General features: G+C 48.0%; 1 protein-coding gene across 1 annotated transcript; it reads left to right on the top strand.

Moving 5' to 3' along the window:
* Positions 1 to 3953: 3953 nt before the first annotated feature.
* Saysd1 (SAYSVFN motif domain containing 1) lies at positions 3954 to 10236 on the top strand. Its single transcript, XM_051142564.1, has 2 exons — positions 3954 to 4208; positions 9607 to 10236. Exons 1-2 carry the CDS (start codon positions 3999 to 4001, stop codon positions 9931 to 9933), a joined length of 537 nt encoding a protein of 178 aa, XP_050998521.1. The 5' UTR covers positions 3954 to 3998; the 3' UTR covers positions 9934 to 10236.
* The last annotated feature ends 864 nt before the right edge of the window (positions 10237 to 11100 follow it).

Raw genomic sequence — 11100 nt, 5'->3', positions numbered from 1 at the left:
TATCAGAGTTCTGGCTTCAGTGACTAAGAGACAGTAGTGTGGCCCATTCACGCCTCTGCTTTCTCAGGGGAAAATAAATTCATGAAAACCACACATTAAATGCATTTTAAAGGACACTTTTTTTAAATTAAAGGTTTATTTCCTGAGTATGATTGTTCTGCCTGCATGTATGTACATGCACCATATATATGCCTGGTGCCTGGGAAGGTCAGAAGAGGATGCTGGATTCTCTAGGAGTTAAAATGGTTGTGCACTAAAGTGTTGGTGCTAGGACTCATCTCTCCAGCCTTTCAGGAAACTCTTATTTACTCTCCCACAATCTCTTTTATTTTTAAAGATTCATTTTTATTACTTTTAATTATGTGTATGTGTGTCTGTGTATACACATATTCATATTGGTACAAGAGGAGGTCATTGGATTCCCCGGAGCTGGAGGTGGTTATGAGCAGCCTGACGTGGGTGCTGAGATTCACTCTAGAGTCTTCTGTAAGAGCAGCAAGTGCTCCTACCCCCTGAGCCACCTCTTCAGCTCCCTGTCCCACAATCTTATCTGAGGAGGAAATGAAGTTGGCTTGACAAGTTGTTCATGATCATGTCTTTCTCACTTTGTGTCATCTTTCACCCTCTTCCAAAAAAGAACTTAAAGAAGTTTACAGAGTATCAAAGCGAATTAGTAAGAAAGCACAGCAAATGGAAAACGGGTCACTAAATCAAGTTAGAACAGGAGCAGTGCCAGCCCTTGTCCCAGAAAGTCCTGCTTTGCCTCAGCTGACCCCTTTTCCAGTCTTCCTGACCGCTCTGTGTTCCTCCACAGGTAACCTTGCCTCCTCTTGTCCCAGCTCCAGAGGCTGCAAGACCTCCTCTGAATATTCCCTTATTGGTTCCTAGTAAGGACACTGATTACAACAGCTCAATTTATTCATCTAAGCCGGGCGGTGGTGGTGGCGCACGCCTTTAATCCCAGCACTTGGGAGGCAGAGGCAGCTGGATCTCTGTGAGTTCGAGGCCAGCCTGAAATACAGAGGGAGTTTCAGGATAGCCAGAGCTGTTACACAGAGAAACCCTGTCTCAAAAAACAAAACAAAACAAAAACAAAATTTATTTATATGCCTTCTAGATGTGGACTATCAACACAGTCCTCAGGTTTCAGTGTTCTTGTCAAGTTACAAATGCCATGAACAAAAAAGGATTTGCACTCCCTAAGAGAGGCAGACTCCACTACTTCTGACAGACAGGAAGTTACTCATAGCTTCCCAAAGCTGACACGGGCGTAGAAACTCCACTTTGTGGGTTGGAGAGATGGCTCAGCGGTTAGGATGCTCTTGCAGAGGACTAGAGTTCGGTTCCTAGACCCACTCAGCGACCCAGAACTGCCTGGCGCCACAGCTCAGGGCATGGCGCCCTCTTCTGGTCTCTACAAGTAGCTGCAGTCACACACACAGACAATACATATATACATAATTTACAATCCTAAAAAAAAACCAAAACAAACAAACAACCCCAACCATGTTCCCTCTCTTACCACCTCTAACCCATTTAGGGCTCGGGCTTCATATGACTCCTGCTGCACAGCTGCCATGTAGTTGACTTCAGCCTCGGTGCTTAAATGCCACTCACAGCTGTTCCCACCGCGGCTCTTCATTTATTACTTCTTCCCACATTTAGTTTTCACGAGCCAATAGCCTACATCTGGATAGACAGGAGGCAGCTCAGGCTCTTGGCGTAGCCAAAAACGTTCAATGTTCGTCCCATTATCATTTCATTTTAGTCTCCCTCCAATAAAGGAAAGGCCACTAGCACCATTCACCTGGGTGTTCAGGCCAGCAATGACTCCAGGGACAGAAAGCAGTGTCATTGGAGGTAACCGCCTTAGACTGAGCTCCTAACCAACAGAGCAAGCCGGCACGGGCAGCAGACTAAGACACTCTCCCTTCCTCCTCCTGCTACAGCCAGGCTGGTTTCCAGGATGTTCTGTCTAGTCATGCACCCTAGTCTCATGGCACTGAACTTGACTCTTCTGACCAAGCACTCTTGTCCTCACAGCTACAATCTCCGGCCACTCACTTCATCTACTCTCTGCTTGAATAACCACCCCTTTCAGGGGGCCTCCTTGGTCACTGATTGTGGCTGCGCCGTCTCCATTACTTGCTTTGCTTTTCTTGTCTTCACAGCACTTGACATGACATTAAATATATGTAGTGGTGTTTTTAGCTGTTGCTCATCTGTCCAATCACAACGTAGAAAACAAAGGTCTTTGTTTCGCTTGTGACCCCAGCTTCCGTCCCTCGATCCTTAATGCTTGGTACAGTACTCAACACACAGCTCCAGACAAACATTTATTAAATGAATGGGACTCCATTTTCTAGCTATTTGCCCCAAATCAGCAATATCCAATAAGTATTTAAGACTCGGTTCTTCAAGTGGTACTTAGCTAGGTGCTTGGGACTTAGCATGGACCTTTAAAAATCTGTAAAACAGATCTGAAATAGTATTTTTTGGGTAAGTACTAATTGCTAATTGCAAGAAGGAACAAGAGCTGGGCGTGGTGGCGCTTGCCTTTAATCCCAGCACTCAGGAGGCAGAGGCAGGCGGATCGCTGTGAGTTTGAGGCCAGCCTGGTCAACAAAGTGTGTCCAGGACAGCCAAGGCTACACAGAAAAACCCAGTCTCAAAAAACAAAACAAACAAAAAAGAAGGAACAAGAACACCCAGAGTTGTAGTGGGTAGTAGTTATACAAGTGCGTATCTGAGACTAGAGTTAAGATTTGCATATTTTTAAAAGATTTGCATATTTTATAAATGTATTTTTATTCATTTTTTAAAAGTTCATGCACACATTTAATATATTTTGGCCATATTCACTCCCCATTCCTCTCGCGTTGATCCCCTCTCACCTGTCCTTATTTATTTATTTAGAGTCCACAGATTCTTATTCGTGTGTTGCGCATATATATTCATGGGCAGTCCACAAGGATGTGGTTGGCCGGCCAGGACCCACATTAAACGGACTCTTCCTCCCACAGGAAATATCACCCAACAGTAGCTCCCAGTTGGGTGGGGACTCGCGAGCCAATCCATCCTGGAATGTTGGCCAGCTCTATTTTGTGCAGGCAACCACAGCCGCTGGGCGTTCGTCAGTGCGGTGGTCTTGTGATGGCCAGAAGACACTGTTGCAGTCCGGCTCGCTTCTATCCTTGCGTCTTACAATCTTTTGACCCCCTCTTCTAGATTTGTGTATTTTAAGTTGAGCTCCAGTGAGTTTACATTTCTGACCTGTCACGTCAGTACATCTCTCTAGTGCAGAAAGCAAATAAGGAAATAAATGGAGGTGAGCACAACCTTTAGCGAGATTAGCACATCCCAATAAGAGGAAGAAGGTAGGAAGCATCCTGCCTTCCTGACACGGGAAACTTCCCAGGGACCTCAGGCCTCCTCCCACGTCCCGAGTTTGCATTTTCTGTGGTGCTGACCACTGGCTCCCAGGATGCGTTCTCCACAAAATCCGACGCCGAATAGTGGGGAGCAGCGTAATAAGGTGAGGAGCAAACACGTCACAACATAGTTCTGTGTCCTGGGCAAGAGCCAGGACCATACAACGGTTCTTATACTTTCTATTTATTTAGTTAGTTTTTCGAGACACGGTTTCTCTGTGTAGCCCTGGCTGTCCTGGACTCGCTTTGTAGACCAGGCTGGCCCTGAACTCACAGCAATCCTCCTGCCTCTGCCTCCCGAGTGCTGGGATTAAAGGCGTGCGCCACCACACCCCGCTGGTTCCTATACTTTAAACTCAACCTTTTAGCCTGAGAAGATGAACACTCGGTCCATCTGAAGAGGAAACTTCTCCAGGTACAAGAGGTTCACAGGACGTCACAAAGTCTTAGGAAAATCCCGGCCCGTCACAACAGCACCGCGCAGGCGCAACCGAGAGCCATCTGCGCAGGCGCAAGGCAGCCTGAGGAAGGGCCGGGCACGCGCCGGAGAGCGGGCGGGCACGCGCCATGGAACAGCGGTTAGCCGAGTTCCGGGAGGCCCGCAAACGGGCCGGGCTGGTGGCCCAGCCCTCCACGTCGAGCCAGAGCGAGCCGACCTCAGGAGCGAAGGCGGAGCCAGCGGCGGCGACCCCAAAGGCAGCCCGAGGCTGGCTGAGACGCTTCCTGAAGTGGAAAGCGGGCCCAGCGGTTGCGCCCGCGGGGCCCAACCAAGCTCAGGTGAGGAGGCTGACACCTTGAAGCCCCGCCTCCCTGCGCGGGCCACGCCCCGCTCCGCACAAGCCACACCCACGATTTCTGGCGCTCCAAGCTCTTGCAGGACCTACTCTCTCTCTCTCCTCGCCTGTCCAGTGGCTGGACACCGCCTTTCCTCAGTGTGGCAGCACATGACACGAGGCCTTGACATTTTTTTCTTCCCAGACATAATCCTATGCATCAACTAGTTGCAACGAGAAAGCAAAGTTCTTAGGACCCTGAAGAAAAGAAACCATCTCCGCTCTTGAGTTGTGCACTGCGAGTTAGAGATTCCACGTGGCTTTGAGAAACTGAGCTGCAGTCCACGGCTAGTGAAGGGTAATAGGTCTAATAGATCAAAAGTGGCAGTAAATAAGGCCTCACTTTAGTCACACCCTGGGTAGAGGTAGCCAGCATCTCAGGTAGCTTGTGTTTTAGAAATGGGATTTGGAGGGGGAAACAGAAGGGGGCTTTGAGACTGTGGCCGTACTACTCTGAATGCCACTGATTTCTGTTTTTTTTGTTTTGTTTTGTTTTGTTTTGTTTTTTTAAGTTTTTTGAGACAAGGTTTCTCTGTGTAGCCTTGGCTGTCCTGGACTCACTTTGTAGACCAGGCTGGCCTCGAACTCACACGATCCACCTGCCTCTGCTTCCCGAGTGCTGGGATTAAAGGTGTGCGCCACCACGCCCAGCTTGCCATTGATTTCTGAAGCTTAACAGGGTCGGACCTGTGGAAAACGTTCTAAAGTGTGGCCGCTGTAACTGCCTGTGGTGGTGTCATAGGCTTGTGTACCACTCTTGGAATAGAGACGGGTATTCAAGTTCAATTGTAAGTGATCAAGATGGAAAGCGTCAGGCTAGTATGCTAACCCACTCGAATCTTTGTGTCTTCATGTAGTTCTCACTCGAGAGTGTCCTGGCAGGGAACTTGCCTGTGAGATTGGAATGCCTGGGTGCACATATGAAACACTCCAAGGAGGAAATCTGTGTCCTGGTTTGGTGTCTGTTACTATGATAAACAGCATAACCAAAAGCCACTTGAGGAAAGAGCTTGTTTTAGCTTACAGGGTATAGACTTTCCTATAGGCAGTCTCATTTTTCAGCTGGGGTCTCCTCTCCCCAGAAGACTCTAGTTTGGGTCAAGCTGACAAGAAATGAATCATACTATGCTTTTCAGCAGTCACGAGGCCTTAGTTTCTTGTTAAGTGCAACAAGAGCCAAATATATACATATGGCTGGGCCTGGGAGCTTTAAGGTGTCAGCTGAGGAAAACAGAAGAATAGATCCAGTTTGACCTCTATACAGTGAGGACAGACTTTTATAGGTCTGGGAGGTTGGCACTCACACTCTGCTGCTCAGTCCCTGAGGCGACAGGAGAATGTGCCATGTAGGGTCCCAGAAGGGGGAGAGCGTGGCTTTGCCAGACCCGGAAACTGCTTTTCTGGATAAACTGCTTTTTGAAACTTTAGTGTGGGAGATAAGTCAGTCTGTTTGTTTAGCCTCTGGGCTGCAGGGTGAAAGATAAGTCAGTTGCATTTTTTGGTCAACCTCTGGGCTCCAGTGTATGTCATAGAGTAGGCTGATTTCCAGAATTCATGGGTGGCAGGTGTCTTGAAATCTTAGGCCTGTTTTATGGCCCTAGCCTTCGCGTGAGCAATTTCCTTTAGTAGTGAAGGCCTGTAATCCTAGCTACTTGGGAGGCTGTGGCAGGGCACTGCAAATTCAAGGCCTGGCTTTGACCCTGTCTCAAAATTAAAAAAAACAGCTGCGTGTGGTGGCGCACGCCTTTAATCCTAGCACTCGGGAGGCAGAGGCTGTGAGTTCGAGGCCAGCCTGGTCTACAAAGTGAGTCCAAGGACAGCCAAGGCTACACAGAGGAACCCTGAATGGAAAAAAAAAAAACTTAAACAAACGAACAAACAGAGCTGGACTTGCCCCTCAGAGGCAGAGCACTTCCCTTACATGTCTGATGTGCTGGGTTTAGCCTCCAGTGCTGCCAAAAAGATAATGAGTATATGATTCAATACAGAACTCTAAGGTAAATCAGCGGCAAAGCACTTAGTGGACATATTCACAGCCCTAGGTTCCATCATCAGGACCACCTCCCCCAAATGGTGGAGTAGTGGTGCATGCCTGTCATCATAGCATTTAGGAGTCTGAGGCAGACAGATAGCGAACTTGAAACAAAGATCCCATTCCACCCCCAGAACAGCTACTCTTGCTCACATTAAAATCATTTCCTTTAAGTCGATCTGTTACTGCACAAGGGGGTCCCTGCAGGGTCAGGGCAGGCAAGGAACCTTGAGGAAAGAGGTGAGAATGAAAACTTGGTTCAGGTTGACTTCATTTGCCTGGGTCAAACTTTAGGGGGTATGATGCCAGGCAGTTTATTGTAGGCATATTTAAACACAATAGACTGTGGAAAAAGGTTTCCAGGAAACAATCATTTCAATTCCAGGTGCATAATAAAGCTCCAGGTGTGACTATATAGAAATTCCTTTGCCAAGTACCTTGAAGAAGGGTTTTGTCACCTAAGGGCCTAGGATCCTGTATGATCCGATCAAGACAGCATAGAGGTCAGCAGGCTGTCTCCCCTAAGAATGAGATGAGGGGAAGGGAGAGGGAGGTTGGGGCTGGGAGGAGAGGAGGGGTAGGGCTATCACCAGGATGTAAAGTGAATAAAAAATAAATTTAAAAAAGATTGAGAGGGAAAGATAAAGGTCTAGGGAGGGAGAGTCTGGAATAATTATTCTGGGCAGTTTGGGTGAGGCCTGGCTTTACAGGTAGCAAAAGATCACCAGCTTGTTAACTATCTACACCCTGCTTTCTGGATGGAATGCAGGTATTTTATTTCCTCCACTGCAAAGATGCAGTGTTCACATTCCTGGTTTCCTTAGTGCCTCCAACAACTGCACAGCATCTAGTTTAAGAAACTTTCTTTTAATTAGGTAGAGGGTATGGGTGCTCAGTTTTGACTCCATGCTCTTTCTACAGTATTTAGGGTTCCCACTTACTTGAAGGGTGCAGCGGCTCAGCCACCCATTTCTTTCGGGGCTGTCTGGCTAACGGCCTTCCATTAGGCACCCACAGACGGGCTTGAGAACACCTCACCCTCTCCCCCTCCTCTCCCCCTCCTCTCCCCCTCCTCTCCCCCTCCTCTCCCCCTCCTCTCCCCCTCCTCTCCCCCTCCTCTGCCCTGTTCCAGTTTAAAAACTGTGTCTAACCACACTAAGCACTTTGGACTGTGTGCCTCACTACCGAGGGAATACAAAATCACTGAGCTGAGCCCAGAGACGTCAACTCAAGAGAAAGCTTCCTTTATAAAATCCCAGAAGTTGATGAGTGGAGCATTGGGAAGGGGCTGGCACTAATCACTCTGCCTTTCTTAAGGGACTTGGCTTTAGGTTTATTTTTCCTATTGCCCTTCCTGGGTTTGCCCTGGTATATAAATTCTTATTGAAGGTTTTTTTTTCTTCCTAAGTTGCAATCCATCTCTACCTAATTGTTGTGATATACACTGGACCCATTGGAGATTTTCTTAGCCTTCTATTTTGTAGTAGCTTCTTTTTAGTATTTGACAAATACTCATGTTATTTCTCTTTCTCTGCCCTAAGTTTTCTTGGACAAAAGTAGTCCCCCAGTTGATGAGGGTCGGTCACATTGTTGTTAGAAGGCTCGTAACCGTTAAATCCATGGAAACTTGCTCCCGCTTTGGCCCTCTTCTAGGGAAGCCCTATCGTCAGCCCTCGGCTTCATTCTGAATCCTGGTTTGTAACTCCCACCCTCCTAGCCTTGGCTCAAAGGGCCCTACTGCTCAAATGTGCTCTTTTGAGGACCTGAGTTCAATCCTCAGCACCCATATTAGAAGCCAAGCTTGGTGCTGAGGCGACAGACAGGAGCATCCCTGGGATTCCATGGCCAATCAGTCTATTCTAAGTGTTGATGTCCATGTTCAGTGAGAGGCCCTCTATCAAAATAAATGTGGAAAGTAATTGAAATAACGCACGTGCGCGCACACACACACACACACACACACACACGGATACACGCACACACATGCATGCACACACACACAGCCTCTTGTTTTTGCTTTCTATATGTCTGTCTGTCTCTGGAAAGGGTCATCAGGTAGGAAGCAGCTTGTTACTGGAGGCATGGAAGTGTGTTCTGTGAACCATACCTGTGAGCAGCATACAACCATAAACACTCTGCACATGGCTGTAGTGGAAAAGGCAAGCTGAATCAGCACTAGATACAATTCTCAGTCAGAGGAATTTCCATATGTGCCCCCATGTTTGTCCCCTTTGACAGTTTGCTTACCATGAACCCTTCTCGTCTCCCAGCCCTTTGCTCCCCCTCCCCCAGAGCACCTAATTAAATAAAAAGGGCAGGAATCTTAAGGCCCTCGTTTTTCAAGATGCAAGTCATGACCCATGTAGGGATGTACAATCAACCTAGGATCTTGTTCATTTTAAACATCGTTGATGAATAATTTGGAACGCCAGAGAGCTTTCCCAGGCAGGCAGTGCTGTCTTTGTTTCCATTGCACCCATGTGCTGGGCTACAGTATAAAACCATTTCTTGCTACGTGTGAAAAAGAGTCTCTTGAAAACTTGGAAAATAGTAGAGAACAGGCAAAGCTTCGAAAGCCACCTACAGGCCAGGGAATTCCCTTAGCATCTGGCACTGGGTTTGCATTTTAGCATGCAGGTGATGGGACTTTATTGAAGGTGTGTGGGCTGCAAGGGGAAGGTGATTTAGAGAACTCATTGAGCAGTTGCTCAGGAGCTGCGTGGAGACTGGAGAGAGATAAGAGGCAAGGAGTCTAGTGAGGAGATGCCTCCCGGGCCTGGGCATGAGTGGTGGGAACCTGGGTCGGATGGGGTGGGGTGAGGTGGTAATGGCCATCATTGGTGGGTTCTTTTTTAAAAACATGTAAAAAGGATTTTTGTTTCCTGTTGCCGGTGTGGCCTCCATTTTAGAATTGAATTACCCTGGATGCTTCGGCTCATCTAATCAAATCAGCAAACGTGTGAGAGACCACAGCTCCTGCATGACCAGCTACTGGTTAGGTTCTGTTGGGGGCACAAATTAGGTTTTGTTAGCAGCCAGCTGATCTGAGGAAATGGCTTCCATGAATGCAGCCCATCTCAGTGCTGCCTGGTTTTGGTGGAGTCACGTCTTGCTGAGTGCTGGCCAGTGCTGATTTGGCCCAGGGGGCGTAAGCTCTCTGGCAATGATTGTTTTAGAGAGGAAGGCAAGAAAATAGAAATCAGTGAGGCAGCAGCCTCCCTAGTGCAGTAAGTCCTGCCTTTTCCAATTGATTGGTCGTCTTAGCTCCACTGACCTCCCATTCTTTCTTCTGTTTGCTTCTGTGCCCTAGGAAGCAGGCCAGCAGCCCCCTCAGAGCCCAGCCGTTCCTCTGCCTTCCTCCTGCCGCCGGTCTCTCCTGACCAACATCACCTTCTTAAAGGTTCTCCTCTGGTTGGTCCTGCTGGGACTGTTTGTGGAACTGGAATTTGGCCTGGCTTATTTTGTCCTGTCCATGTTCTATTGGATGTATGCAGGGACTCGGGGTCCCGAGGAGAGGAAAGACGGGGAGAAGAGCGCCTACTCTGTGTTCAACCCGGGCTGTGAGGCTATCCAAGGCACCCTGACTGCGGAGCAGCTGGAGCGGGAGTTACAGCTCAGGCCCCCGCAAGGAAGGTAGGCCTTGTGCGTGGACTCCGGAGGACAGAGGACAGCGGGCAGGGCAGCCACGTTCTCCACTTTCCCCCTGATGTGCTGCAGTTTCATCTTCGGTGAAATTTTCTAACGGAAACTCACGGTGGGGCTGGCGCAGTTTATAAAAGCCATATAAGAAGGAGGCTGGTTTGTCTCGTTATTGGAGAGTGGCGATGGTGGCATGCTAGAGATGCACTGCGAGGTTCTCTGGCATACCCAGCGGTTTGATGGATGAGTAGGCACATTGGGGCTCTGTGTCACACATGAATGCTCTTTTAAAATAATTTAATATTTACATAGCTAAGTTCCAGGCCAGCCAGGGAGACTGGTCTCTTATTTATTTATTTGTTTGTTTGTTTGTTTGTTTATTTATTTATTTAGGGCTTTTGGTTTTTCGACGCAGGGTTTCTCTGTGTAGCCTTGGCTTTCCTAGAACTCACAGAGATCCACCTCCTTCTGCCTCCCCTAGTGCTGGGATTACAGGCATACTCCACCAAGCCTGGCTGGACTCTTTTAATGTGTGAGTGTTTTGTCCAATTGTATACAGATGTACCGTGTGTGTGCCCGGTACTCTCAGAGATCAAAAGAGGTCATTGGATCCTCCGGAACTTGAGTTATAGATGGTTGTGAGTCACCATGTGGACACTGGGAACTGAGCTTCAGTCCTTTGCAAGAGCAACGGGTGCTTTTAACCACTGAGCCATGTCTCTAGCCCTTCAGAAAATATTACAGAATTATTTTTCCAAAAGGTTCAAGTTGCAAGTTTTAAGAATTTTTGTTTTTGTCTGTTTCTCCTCTTCTGTTCATCAGTGCTATTGAACTAGGAAATGCCTTTGAGATTCCCTCTCACCAAGAGCAGGTTCTCCCACACTACTCATCCCCCTTGTTCATTTTCCTGTTTCCTTGTCCCCACTTGGGGGGAAGACAAGGCTCCAGCACAGTCAACATTAGAGATAAAAAAAAAAAATTCATCTTATTTGTATAGTGCTTGTCTGCACACAAATATGTGCACCACATTTGTGCCTGGTCCCGCGGAGGCCAGAAGAGCATTGGAGCCCGTGCAATTGGAGTTATGCATGGCTGTGAGCTGCCTTGTAGGTTCTGGGACTGGGTAATCTGCAAGAGCAGCCCAGCTCCTAACTGCTGAGCCATC

Source organism: Acomys russatus, chromosome 3 (assembly GCF_903995435.1).
Source record: "Acomys russatus chromosome 3, mAcoRus1.1, whole genome shotgun sequence".
NCBI lineage: Eukaryota > Metazoa > Chordata > Mammalia > Rodentia > Muridae > Acomys > Acomys russatus.
The sequence above is the reverse complement of the archived record's forward strand: the minus strand, read 5'-3'. Positions and strand labels throughout refer to the sequence as shown.